This window comes from Pan paniscus, chromosome 3 (genome assembly GCF_029289425.2).
Source record: "Pan paniscus chromosome 3, NHGRI_mPanPan1-v2.0_pri, whole genome shotgun sequence".
In the NCBI taxonomy this organism is placed as follows: domain Eukaryota; kingdom Metazoa; phylum Chordata; class Mammalia; order Primates; family Hominidae; genus Pan; species Pan paniscus.
In genome coordinates this window covers 65,552,227-65,566,877 of record NC_073252.2, presented here as the reverse complement: position 1 = coordinate 65,566,877, position 14,651 = coordinate 65,552,227, and the positions used below count along the sequence as shown (strand labels likewise).

Sequence of the window (14,651 nt, the reverse complement as noted above, 5' to 3'; positions counted from 1 at the left end):
TTTAGTAACAACCTTTATTAATATTTTACCTGCTTACTAGTTCATCCCCTCCTTAACGTGTATGGTGTGTGTGTGTGTGTGTGTGTGTGTGTGTGTGTGTGTGTGTGTGTGTGTGTATCACTTACTGTACCACTGGGTGGCGTAATCTTCTAGCACTCTCTTTTCCATCATATATACATGGGATCCTCAAATAAAAGAGGAGGTATATTAGCAGAGGTCCTGTATATTCAGCCAAAAACACCTGAAAATAAAACATGGTTTAGATTAAACGATAAAAATAGATGTTTTTAAGGTTCTTTTGTGTCTATGAGTATTAGCCTACTGCATAAACTGGTGAAACAGGTAGATTATTTTGTAACTAGATTAAGTGATATTGCAAATAATGACTTCCTTGGAAGAACCAGGGGGAGAAAGCCTAATATATGTACAGTTAATTTGGAATAAAAATAAAAATTGAACCTAATAAACTGGTTTCTTTCTTCATATATAGTAAAAAAGGAGATTTTATTTTAATAAACAAACGATTATTAATATATTTTTCTGTGTATTTGCCCAGTCCAATACACACTTAATCTTCTGTATAAACTGTCCCTGTCAATAAATTGAATGAGCTAGAGTATCTTTTTTCTTTTTCTTTTCTTCCCTACCCTACCCTCCATGGGCCTGTCAGCTTGAATCCATTGATTTGACTCTAATTCAAATGGAAACAATTCAGTTTTCTCTATTAGAAATTTTGTATTTTAATTCTAATGAGTCTGGTTGTATGGTTAAAAGAATTAACTTTTGAGTGCTTGAGCTGAGTGGGGGTAACCATATTTGAGCTATAGAGAGACACTAACAATATTTGGAAAGGTAATTGAAAAAAGACCAAGTGATTGCAAAAGATTAATTGGCTAACTGGTCTAAATTTGGTAACTGTTTGATTTTTTAGTGCTAAAATCATGTTAAATTTCCTCTGAAGTATTTAGACAGATAAGGGAAAGTAATTTACTTTGGAGTTTTCAAAGAGAAAAAAAATACAACTTAACAATAATAAATTTGACTGCCATTAACTATTTCGTCTTCATCTGCTACCATTTTTTTAAGAAAAATTTGAATCTGCATGTTTTGCTCAAAAATGCAGTTAGCTGTCCACATTGGTTAGAAATCATGTTCACAGCTCTGTTGAGAAGATTGTTAGAATGAATAATACATATGCATGGTTTCATATATATTCATATACATATATGTGTGCAATTAAAAGTTTTATATACATACATAATTACACACAAATACATAAATAGTAATTTACATATGGAGGTTTCTTCAGTTATAATTCTGCCTTTTAGAAATATATATATATTTTCTCATGTACCAAGAAAGATTTGTGTGTGAGAAGTAAAAACAATGCAACTTCTGATCAAGTCATTATAAAAATCAATCTCATTTGAGAGACTGTAGTAATTTATGGCTTACAAAATACCCCATTATTCAGATATAAAGAAAATGTTTGCCACTTGTGAATGTGTAATGATAGAATGCCAAAACTCTGGAATAATGAAGAGGGTAATTGTTTTAGTACAATAAAATGTTTAAAATAGTTATTTCAACACCAATTGATCTAGTGAAGTCAAATTTGAGCAAATTCTCTAAGAATATATCAGGAGTATAAAATGTTGTGTACAATAGTTAACTTGGACCAAGTGTCACTCTTTATTAACTTAATAAAAATGCTAACACAGATCTGAAGTTTCTTCGCATGAGAGGAAATTAAACTATAATCTTATCTCAATCATCTCTCAAAAATAATTCGAGAGCCTACTAGTATATAAAATATGTTTTAGAAGGCTTAATATTTTATAAAGAATATTTTTCTGCTAGAATATGGAGGGTTATGAATAATATGTCCTGAAAGCACTAGAGAATGATAAGTAACTTTTGGACAATGCATTTAAAAAAATTATTTCAGTGCAAATAGAAGAAAGGGGAAAAGACGATTTATTAAACTTAGAAAGTAATCAGAAAATAGTTCAAGATGAAGAAAATGAGGGCTAGATAGACACATATTAATACGGTCTTCTGAAAATGGAACTGGTCTTTTCTACTAAAGGGAAATAAAACAAAATCAAAACCAAATACAATCAAGTAAACAGATAAGCAGTCATATACAAACCAAGTACATCACAAGAACTTACAGACTAGAAACTCCCCTGTAATACAGAATTATACTGAAGACTATATTCTAAAGAGGCAGATACACCTTTTTCTTATTTTGAAGACAAACACTATATTGAAATTTCAATTTATTTCTATTATCAAATAGTATTTATATTTCCTCTTTCAAAAAGTTAACTGTATTAAACTAATCTTCTGTTTTGAATACAAAATTCATTATTTGTACTAGGCAAGCAAGGAAATTGAGAGTCTTTGAAACCTCAGTGGAATCTTCAACGTGATATATGTACAAATTGAAAAAGGTAATAATCGGACGGGCGCGGTGGCTCTCGCCTGTAATCCCAGCACTTTGGGAGGCCGAGGCGGGCGGATCACAAGGTCAGGAGATCGAGACCATCTTGGCTAACACCGTGAAACCTCGTCTCTACTGAAAATATAAAAAATTAGCCAGGCGTGGTGGCAGGTGCCTGGAATCCCAGCTACTCGGGAGGCTGAGGCAGAAGAATGGCGTGAACCCGGGAGGCGGAGCTTGCAGTGAGCCAAGATCATGCCACTGCACTCCAGCCTGGGAGACAGAGCGAGACGCCGTCTCCAAAAAAAAAAAAAAAAAAAAAAAAAAAAGAAAGAAAGAAAAAGGTAATAATCTGCTTAAAAAATACATTGAAACATGGCTGCAACTGTGAATTGGTGAGAGCCCATGTGCTTAAACTGTGCTTAATGCATTTCGTTTTATCTTGAAAAAAAAATGAGTGCTATCATTATTAGGGCATTGTTGGATTTACTATCTCTTTTTCTAAAATTGCTATCAGCAGTTAAAAAAATGTATATTTCAGAATTGTTGAAAACAAAATAAAGTAGTTTTAACCTTAATCTCCTGAAGATAAGGGTGTTGCATAAAGTTTTGGGAGCATTTATCACTTGTAATACAGTAAGATCACTTTGTACTTAATGAATACTGTTGAAGTTAGTATCCTGCTAGATAAAGATTGTGTTTTTTTTTGTAGTTTGACATATAAATAACATATAATGGAAATTTCTATTCTAGATAATTCAAACACAGAATACTAATGAGTCTAGTGAGAAAAACTGATCAAAATATTTTAAAAAAGCCTTTTCAGCCTTCAGAGATTTAATGTCATTGAGGAATTAGAAGGTCAAGAATTTTGAAATGGGGGATCCAGAGAAGAGATTGAACCTTGCATAAGAAGCCTCATATGAGCCCGATAAGAACAGATTTTTGGTGGGGCCTGGGAATGAAAAAACAAAAATACTTGTTCATCATCTCTGAAGGATGAAGGTGGACTCATAAAACTGTCTCCACAGATTCTAAAGCTCAACCTAAAATCATTTCAGTCATTGATTTGATCAAGATGACTTGGATCCAATAATACAATTCATTCATTTAGAAGATGGTAACTTATATTTGAAAGAAGATAAAAATCACCGTAGGTCTCAGCTATCATTAAAATTTTTCACATACATTTTCTGTACTTAGAAATATGCAGGTATACAAAGACCAAACAGACTGTGAGCAAAACCAAGAGAAATAGCAAAAATAAAAATAAAAAAACTGAAGATGCACATGACAGGAATATCAGACACAAACTTTAACAAAAACTATCTCTTATGTGTTAAATGAAAGATAAGGTTGAGATTTTCAGATATGTAAAAACTTTGAAAAGAAAAATATTGAAATGTAATGTAAAATTTAAAAGAAGAATTTAAAGAGAATAATGGACAAGAAATAGTTGAATAGATAATGGTAGCTAATTTTTCAAATTATATGCATGTGGGTGTGCGTGCATGAACACATGAAACCACCAACTCAGATAAAACTAAAGCAAGGTAAATAAAAATATGATAATAATTGTGCATATCATAGTCAAATTACCGATAACAAAACCAAACAAGAATTGTTTAGAAAAGACACGTTACTTTCAAAGGAGTAAAGCTGACTTTTCAACAGAAACAATGGAATTCAGAAATTAAAAAAATAAAATATTGTGAAGTCAAGAAAAGAGAACTGCCAACATAAACTTATTTTTATGTAAAAATATTCTTTAACAATAAAAGTTAATAAGGACATGTTAAGGTAAACAAGAATGGAGATAATTCATCAATGACAGAACTACAATAAAACACTAAAGATGTTCTTCAGGGAGAAGGAGACAGATGTAAGTTCGGCATTAGAAGAAATAACTAAATCGCAGCAAAAAGGTTAAGTCTAAAGGATAAGGTATTTGTTAGATAAAATTTTAGTAATGTATTTGGATTTAAGATATATGGAAAATTATATTATACCAAAACCATGAAAATGAGTCAGGAGGAGCTCAAATATAAAGTCATTCAATGTCATATTCAATATTTATGAAGTATTTTTACCTTAGTAAAATCAAATGTAAAAATGTATATTAGCATTTAATATCTCAAGGGTTCACTCTGTAATCTCTTTGGTAACCCCTAGAATTAGTAAAATAGAAGATATAAATACCAAAATAACACAAAGGTAATAGAAAAGACAGCATGACAATTAGTTCAAAATAAGGTAAGAAAAAAAGATAAATAAGGGTTATAGAACACGTGAGAAAAATTGAAGAAAATTAGATTTAGAGATTAAAAATGTGGAATTTACAATAAAAATAGGCTATCATTACAGTGTAAAACATAAAACTACTAAACTCATAAGAAAACGCAGGAGAGAACTCCAGGGCCTAGAACTAAGTTGAAGGATTCTTATATATGAAAGTAAAAGCATAATCTTTAAAAGAAAACCTCGATAAATTAGATTGCATTAAAATTGATAACAATTCTTTCAGTGAAAATTTCTGCTAAGATGATGAAAAGACAAGTTAAAGAAGCAGAGAAAATATTTCCAAACCACATATACAAAGACTCGTATCTACATTACATAAAGAATTCTCAAGACTCAACACTGTATCCCAGATAAATTTTTTAAAAAGTTCATACAAATACCCCTAATATTCATTGCAGCTTTATTTCTTAATAGCAAAATACTAAAAACCACCCAAATGTAATTCAAAGAGTAAATGGTTAAACAAAGTCCATTACATCCATATAACTGAATACTACTCACCAATGTAAAGGAACCAATTACTGATACAAACAAAAATCAGGATGGATTTCAAGGACACTATGCTTACAGAAAAATTAACATCAATCTCAAAATATTGTTAGAATCCTTTTATAGAGCATTTTCCACATGACAAATATAGGGAGATGAAAAACACATCAGTGGTTACTCCAGGATAGGAAAAAGTGTATGTAAGTATGCGAACATAAAAGGAAGAAGTTCCTTCTTAAGGATGAAGCAATTCTCTATCTTGACATTGGTGTTAGATACATGAACTTATACAAGGGATAAATTGTATAGAATCACACATTAACTCATACATACATGAATTAATACAAAAATGGTGAAAACTGCATAACTTTAATTAATTAACAGTGTTCATATAATGAGAATTGTTATATTTATTTTCATATTAATCTTTTATCCTAAGTTTTTAGTAAGTTAAATGAGGCAAGATTTTACTCAATATTTTGTAACACACTGTTAGTTGGAGAAAAATATTAAAATCTTAATTTTAACCTTGCTAAATTAGATTATTTCCCTATTATATTTATTATAGGAACAAATGTTCATATTTTTCAAAGAACAAGAATGTCATATGTGGTAAAACATTACTTTTGTTGCATAATTTAGTTGATATGAAATGGGTGTAATTGCAATGTAATGTGTATATTTTTAGCATTTAATAGAACTGACTCATTTGGAGCAAAAAGATGTGTGATCCATGGGGTTGATGTAAAAATATCCAGCCTATTTGCAGAGTTCTCTTTGTCACATAGATGATTTTCCTCTCAAACAAGCTATAATTTTCTAGTACAATTGTCAAATAATTCCACTATAGTGTGTTTTCTTCTCAGTGCTTATCCAAGTGATGAAGCTGAAATTTCTAATGATTTAATGGTTTAATGCTGCTCACCCTGACACAATTTCTGTAAACAGAGTTCCCTTTTCGTTGTAAATGTGGACAAAGACCCTGTGAATATTTTAACCTTTGAAGACCAAACACTCTTTTCTAAAATCTCTTTAAGCAAAGGTCTGTAGACATCACATTTAAGTACAGTATTAAAACTTTATTTGCAAATGCATGCATCTTCTATAGGTTGTTTTCTAAACATTAAAATGTGCTTCATAAGAATTCATAAGATTCTAAACTCAATCTTTAGTGGTACAAGTTAGTACTCAAAAGCTCAATATACTTTGGAAAATAAATCAACTATTTTTTATTTGATATTCATTTATTTGTTTGTTCAAAAAATATTTATTGAGCTCCTTACTGTACTGCAAACACGACCATAGAACATTGGCAGCTTCTTTTCTCACCTTTGTGGGCATATATACTACTAATTTCTTAAAGTTTTTCACACAGAAAATATTTTCTTAATGAAAACATAAAATAGAACTAATTAATTACATGGGAAATATATCTTAAAAAGAAAGACTGTTAGAAAATATTCACAGATGTAGCAATATTTTAATTAATAAATTTAAAATTAAATTTGTGTTAGATTAAAATTAACAATTAAATATTAATGTATAAATTATCATACCTTTGTAAAACTTACAAAAATTGGTTGTTTAATTGTAAAGAAACATCTCAAATCACTATGAATGGTAATGTTGATTGTTAATTGTGGCAAAAAGAAAAGTCATTTTGAATAGAAAAATATTAAAAGTAATCACAAATATGGAGTGGAATGTAACTGCAAAGAAAACCTTTCATAGTTTAAATAATACAAATAACAGAAGTTTAATGTAATTGAAAGAAAAGGAGCTCACTATTCTTTGTATATCAAAACTGTTTATTAATTCTTTCACTGCCTCTGTTACTAAATATCATATTAACATTTCCTCTTGCTGTTGAAGCTATTCCATTGATTTATTCTATTACCCATGAGTGTTTCAATACTGTGCACTAGTACCAAGTATTTTCACTGCCTCTTAACCCTCTATGTCTTTTCAATGTAGTCCTCATTCGTCTAATGCCATTTTCAAATACCATGATTTTAACACCTGCTATTTTCCTCCAAAAAGAGCCAAAAGAATATTTTCACAGGCTGAAGGAAGTTTACTTTTTCATGGTCAGTTGCCAAAAGTTTGTTTCTCTGCCTGAGAATCTCCTTTTTAACTGGATATTCTATACTCTTCTCTCCAGTGTCAAAAGAATCTGTGATGTTCCTAGATTACTAGAAGGAAAAGGTAAGGAGATACCATGTAAATAACAAAGCATAGGTGGAGCAGATGAAACCAGCCCAATAGTCCCATAGACAGTAATTTTTGGATAAATGTAGAAATTGACCCCTATTACTGTTAAAGTTTGAAACTTGTATCTGTTCTACCTAAGCTCATTCCTCAGGAGAGAACCTTCAGCCCTCTCAAAAGAGTATCAAAGAACTGAAATTCATCAGATCACCCCACCAGATGCCTCCTTGTCCCTCCCTAGTACCTGTTTTCTTACACATTGTTACATTTCTTCCCTGCTATATAAACCCCTAGTTTTAGTCAGTCAGGCAGATGGATGTGAGACTGAGCTCCCATCTCCTCAGGGGCAGCTTCCAAGTGATGCCTTCTTCCTTGGCAATACTTGTCATCACCATCATTGGCTTTCTGTGCAGTGAGCAGCAGGACCTAGACCGAACCTCTGGTATTTTGGTAACAAAGTTGAAGCTCCCAGTCATAGAGTGGGTTGACTTTAAAAAAAAAAAAAAAAAAAAAAAAGGAACTTATCTTCCTTTTTCAAAACTGTGGTTTTTCTATTGCTCCAATACTTGAGTAGAACTTTGGCCACTGGTCATAGTAAGAATAGAAAATTAAAAATACCTTTCAGTACATTTTGTTTCGCTATGAGTTTATTGATAGAATTAATCTGTCAATAAATTATTTAGAGCAAAATATGAGAAATGTATATTACATTTCAAATTAACACTTACTGTGGTCCAACTGACTTGTTGACCTAGGTCTGTAGCATACAGTGTGACAATGGAGGAAGCTGCAATACTTTGAATGGTAACGTAGTCCTTCAAAAAAGGCCCGCCTAAAATAAAAATAACAAGAAAATTTTATTTTAATACAATTTCTTAGCATAACGATAAAGAATTTCTTAGTGTAAAATCAGTAAAAGCTAATGATTAATTTAATATGGAAATTACAATGTACAAGAAATCTTCAAAGTAAAACAAAATGTGAACAATGCCATTTTATAACATATATCTAGCAACTCTTCAAATGCACAGTGGTTTCCCAATACCATCTACCCAAAATTTAGACTACCATTAGTTACTATCCTATTATTTCTGAGAACATGTCATATTAGGACCTAAACAAATAACATACAGGAATTTTTTAAAGTGTAATTTTAGAACAGGTGTGAAGGCTCACATCTGTAATCTCAAAACTTTGTCGAGCTGAGGTGAGCAGATCGCTTGAGCCCAGGAGTTCCATCTTGGTGACATGGCAAAACCCTGTCTCTACAAAAAAACAGAAAAAAATTAGCCAGGCATGGTGCTGTGTGCCTGTAGGCCCAGCAATTCAGGAGGCTGAGGTGGGAGGATTGCTTGAGCCAGGGAAGTCAAGGCTACAGAGAACTGTGATCGCTTCACTGCACTCCAGTCTGGGCGACAAAGAGACCCTGCCTCAAAATGAAAACAAAACAAAACAACAAAAAGTGTAATTTTGAGTGTTAGTAGAACTACGTCTCAACTACTTTCTAAATGATTTTATAAGAGCATAAATTAGTGGTGGATAGATGAATGGTCCCTCCAAAGCACCAGGAGAATGGCATAATTTATCTTTTTAAAATATATTCTGGATGCTGTGTGAAAAATAGAAAGAAGGGAAGCGAGGTGATTATTTAGGAGACATTTAAAATTAATCCAGCTGGAGCTGATGTTTGTTGGGATTAAGGTGGTACTGGTGAGAATGTTAAAATGTATCAATTGTAAACATATTTGGAACATAGCCTAGATTTAACTTCTTGATCAACTGATTGAAAGGAGAAGATTCAGTGAGGTAAAGACAGTTAGATTTTTGGCCCGAGTACTTAAATGCATTGTAATGTCATTAACTGACATGAAGAAGACTACAGAAAAAGCAAGATCTGAGGGTAAAATTAAGAGTCCTTAAGGTATTTTAAGTGTGTGGTATCTCTTAGACATTCAAGAAAGAACTGACAAATAGGCAGCAGGGTAGAAGTGTGTGTAGATATTTGAAAGTCATTAACATTTAAAACCGTGGGGCTTCATGAGATTGTTTGTGTATTCAGCATGGAAAGAAAGGAATGAAAACACACTAAGGTTTCCAGTATTACAGACTTTAGACATAGTAAGACAAATATATAACAAAGGTTACTGAAAGGAGCTACTCATAAGATAGAGGTAAAATAAACATAATTGACTCCATTCTTAAAAATAACCATCAGACAAGTCTGGAATGTGTATATGGGAAGATATGTAAAAAAAATCTTTTTAAGCATTATTTATAATAAAATATTTGAAAAACACTTAAATGTTATTTAATAAGGTAAGAGATAAATATTTTGTTTTATTTAAAGAAATGTATACCAAGCAGGAAGAAAAATGAGTAGACTAGAGCTCAAATACCAAAATGGATTAATCTCTCAAATATAATCCTATTATTGTTGTTATTATTATTGTTATACTTAACATATGTTATTTGTGATTTATATTATCTACATCATTAAAAGGCATCATTCCAGTCTCTATTTTTGAAATAAAAAAAGTTAATTTGCATCTACCATTAGATGATCTTTCAGAATCCAAGATATCTACTTACATTTATAATTAAAGGTCTTTTAAAAGGAAATGAAAAATATACAATTATTGTATATTACATTTGAAGGCAGAAATTTGATAAATCCACTTTTAACAGCCAGATAATTTAGGTGGTCATGTTAATGTATATGGTTCTCTGGGTACTTTGTTGAAAACCATTTCATACTTATCTTTTAGAAATTTCATGTAAATTGATTACTATTTGTAAAATACATACATATATATACATATATAATTACATATAATTTGGTATTGCTTTGAAAATGTGAATGTAGTCCTGTGTTTACCTAAGAACACATGTGTGGTAGTCAGATTTCTTAGATAATCCTCAGGATTTCTGCTACCTGTATAATCCCTGAGGTTCTGCATATGATATAGGCTATTACTCCGTTGATTAAATTATATTGCATGGCTTTAAAAAATGAGATTATCTAGGTAGTCCTGATTTATTGCATGAGTTTTTATAATCTGTGTGCAGAAATCAGAGACAGAGGAATTCAGAGATCCAGTGCATTGGGAAGATTCACTGTGCTATTGCTGGCTTGAAGATGGAGAAGGTCAATGTCAAGGATACAGGTGGCCTTTGAGAAAAGACAGCCACCTCTAGGAAGTGACAGCCAGCAAGAACACAGGAACTTCTCTCATGCAACTGCAAAGACCAAACAAACAAACAGACAAACAAACATAAAATGCAAAAGGGTGCTCTCACCATTATTCCATCTGCGATGAGCACCCTTTCTGCAGAAAGTAATAATTGCCTTGCTGAGAGAATTAAATTTATGTTCGAGTGCTATTTCTTTGCAGCACCAGGGAACAAGCATTTCCAACACAAACTCTTCCAATAACACAAAAGAAGATGGAAGTGGCTTTTTGTCAGGAGTCTTCACATGAGAATTCAGTTCAGTCAACACTCTGATTCCAGTCTTATACAATCCTAAGCAGAGAATCAAGCCATAATTTGGCTTCAATCTAATAAATGATAGTTTTTTTATACTGCTAAATTTGTGTAAATTTGTTACATAGCAATACAAAACTTTCGCAATATGGATCAAGGTGAAGGCTTTGATATCAAAATTGTCAGTAGTATTAAGACAAGTATGTATAAGAACAAGAAAATGTTAATAAGGACAAAAAATTCAGCTGGCTTTGTATCACTTGAAAGTGTGCTGAAAATATGTTTCCAATATACATCTATTAGCACCCTTAGAAAAGGGGTTAGTTTCTACCCTTCTATCATGCTTGCCAACTTCAAAGAACAGATCACTGGCATTCTATTTTTAAAATGTGATCCCATGAATATGAGATTTTGAAAAAATGACTTGATAAAATCTAGATGTATCATTAATCATAGCGTTCAGACCCAAGAAAAAGGGACCATTGTCCTTGGCTTTCCATGATTATGTCCCTTATCAAAGGGAGAGGAATATATAGGGCCAAGAGGACAGGAAATACCTAACTAGATCCCATGACATATCTTTCTAGATCATGCTTCAGCCACTTAAGGGCCCTGAATTTCCTGACCAAATTAACACAAGCACAACCTGGTCTTTGGATATTCCCTCCCAAGTATGGGCCTGGAACTGGGGTACACAACAAACCTAGTGGTTTGTCAAGACTATCGTATAAAGGATGTGGATGGAGCTTTGATGTAGTGCTTGGAAACAGTGATGGAAAAAAATCTATTTTTTCTATGTAGAAATCCAATCATTTTAAACATTAGAAATTTTCCCAGTCCTTCCAGGACATTATAAAGCATATTAATAAAGGTAGGAATATACAAAATATTTTACTTACCAGATTATATGACAGATTTATTGTAAAAATTGCTGAAATTCTTCCCCATATGCACACCATATACAGTATGACCTTGTAATTCTTCTCAGTGATAGCTGTTCTCATATTCCCACCCCTTGAATATGGGCTAACTAGTGACTTGCAGGACAAGTGATCATTTGCTATTTCCAAACCTGGGCTTCAACAATTCTTTAGTACCTCTGCTCATTTTTATACCTCTACTCCCAGCTTGTGAGTAGTCCAAACTATTTTGCTGAGGGGTGAGAGACCACATTGAACAAAGGGAATTTCATGAAAGTTGTGGTTATTGTAGACCAATCATTCCCTAACAGCCCAGCAGCTCACTGCAGCTGCACGCATGAATCTATCCAAGTTCGGCTAAATATAGCACAGCTCAGCAGAGACACAGAGCTAAAGAACTGGTTAAAATTTTACCCATGAAAATCAATGCTTCTATTTTATTTGTGTTTTAAAGGTTTCTTTTGTGTGAGGAAACTATAGAAGTCTCTAATATTCATATAAGATCAACGATTCTAGTAAGTATATTTTGGGAGCAAATGTATAAATATTAAGACCCTGCTTTGTTTTGGTATTGTCTTTTTTTCTTCTTAATATTAATAGTTATGACTAAGATTGATGGAGCAACTAGCCTGTGCCAATCATCATATGCATTATAAACATGTAAACGCTAACACTTTAAAAATGATTTAAGTGATTTTTTTAGTTCTGCCATATAAAAGAAGAACATGTAGGCAAGTAAGTAAGAGAGAGTCAATCAAATGTAGAAATCTGAATCAATCCAAATGAGCTTTGGATTTTGATTTCTTTGCACCATATCTTACTAAATCACTTGACTTTTTTTCAAATACATCATTCCATTTCTTTTTAAGGACACTGCAACAACTATATTTTACTCATCTCACACCTCATCCTGGTACAGTCAACTGGGTAAATAAATTTTGGAGAAAAGGAATATGTCATATTCACCAGAACACTGAACTAACAGAAATTTATCAGTCTCTTATAGTGTCCTTCAAATGGAAGTTACATTTGACAATGTTATCTGTGACATTCTTTGAGGCTTCTTTGTGTAAGAGTCAACGTCATTTCATATATGTCAACATCCATGTATTGAAAGGCACTTATGTGCTGACATGTGCTAGGCCCTATGAAGGCAAAAATAGATGAGACAATAATTTGTCCTTCTTAAACTCTAGGTAGGTGGGAATTTGTCTTGAACATTTGAGCAAAAATAAATTTGAGAGAATCAAAAAAGTGTGGCTCCTAGAAATCTTGCATATTTCTTTGTTTTGAACATACAGTTCTCAGAGAAAGATTAAATGTTTAAGACAGCAATGAAAACACTCGTAACAGTTTTGAGAGATTCAAAGAAATAATCATTTGTCTTTAAGTGCATGTAATACCTCAGAGAGGGCAACCTAAATATTATGAAAAGCAATAGAAAAAAAATTCAACTCATTATTTATGAAAAATTGGGAGATTGAAATTCCTTAAGAGGTACCTCCTATAGATTTACTATTAAAGGCTTTTTCATTCTATCCTGAAAAAAAGTACATGCTACCCACAGCTTTCATTAAAATTTTAAACTCCAAATTTAAAATAAAGTTGATGTAGTGTCAGTAACAGTAATTATTGGTAGGAGCCATTTTTAAGTGCATTTATTGATAAATTTCTTGAGATCATAGGGTTTAAAAATCTGAGAAATTTGAGGTTTAATAGTGGGCATAATGCTTCTTCTCCAAATTCATTAGTTTTGTTCCTTATGTCACTTATTCTGCTTATAACAGCAAAAAGAAAAAGAAAAAATTGAAAAAGCTAAGCATTAACCTTAAGAATATATTATGGGGCAGTAGAATGAGAAGGTGACCAGTTAAAGCTTCACAGATGACCAGTTAAAGCTTCACAAACAAAAATATTTTAGTTTCAGAATCTGCTTCTAAAACTCACAGACAGTGAATATGTAAAAAATACCTATTTGAGACTAAATTATTCATTTATAAAAGTGGAGCTCTAGTTTGTTGGGGGAATCAATTAAATAATACTAATATTTGTATATTTGCAAAGTGATAAGTGAATGTCAGCTTTTGAAAATAGAAAAGGGATTATAAATTAAATAAACACATCAGTGAAAAATGCTTCTTACCACATTCTAGCTGCAGACCAACTCGAGAAGGGTACCACTTTGGACCTATTCAATGAAAAATAACATTTAATTGTCAGAAAAAGTGTAACTACAGCTTTTAAAACTAACTGTTTCCATGGGAAGACAATTTAGATCTAGGAAGTAAATAAAATGGGTTATCTAGTGTCAGAAATAGACATAGTGGTTACCTTTTGTAGGGTACTGACCAGCAATGACGGATAGTGACTGAGAGAAAGCATGAGGAAAGCTTTAAAAGTGATAAGTTTCTGCTTTTTGATTTTGGGACTTGTTATATAGGTGTGTTCAGGTTTTGGACATGCATCAGGTAGTATGAGCTATGACTTGTGCACTTCAGTCTATGTAAGTTTTTCATCAATAAAAAGCTTGAACATATTTTATTTAAAATTGGGAACTTTTATCTCATTTCAAATTCATCTAATATTTGCACCTGAAATTGGGTTATTTTCTCTATCAAGAGTAAATACTAAGATGTCTATCAGAATTATATGTATCATTGACTTTTAATATTATGAGTTTATTGGTCATAGCAGAAGCATCACTTGAAATTTTCTCTTTGTACTACCATTAGGAATAAAGAGAGCACTAAATAATTCTGTCTCTATAGAAAAATCAAATCATCTTTATTATACACTGCCATAAT

General features: G+C 32.0%; 1 protein-coding gene across 2 annotated transcripts in view; it reads right to left on the bottom strand.

Moving 5' to 3' along the window:
- The window catches only part of TECRL (trans-2,3-enoyl-CoA reductase like), a 132,530-nt gene that overhangs the window by 38,072 nt on the left and 79,807 nt on the right, over positions 1-14,651 (bottom strand). For both annotated transcript variants that reach the window (XM_057302093.2, XM_003815805.6), the window contains exons 3-5: positions 13,991-14,035; positions 8,173-8,276; positions 126-241 (exon numbers count right to left, since the gene is read on the bottom strand). In XM_057302093.2, the coding sequence (XP_057158076.1) occupies positions 126-241; positions 8,173-8,276; positions 13,991-14,035 (265 nt within the window). The remainder of the gene's footprint in view (positions 1-125; positions 242-8,172; positions 8,277-13,990; positions 14,036-14,651) is intronic.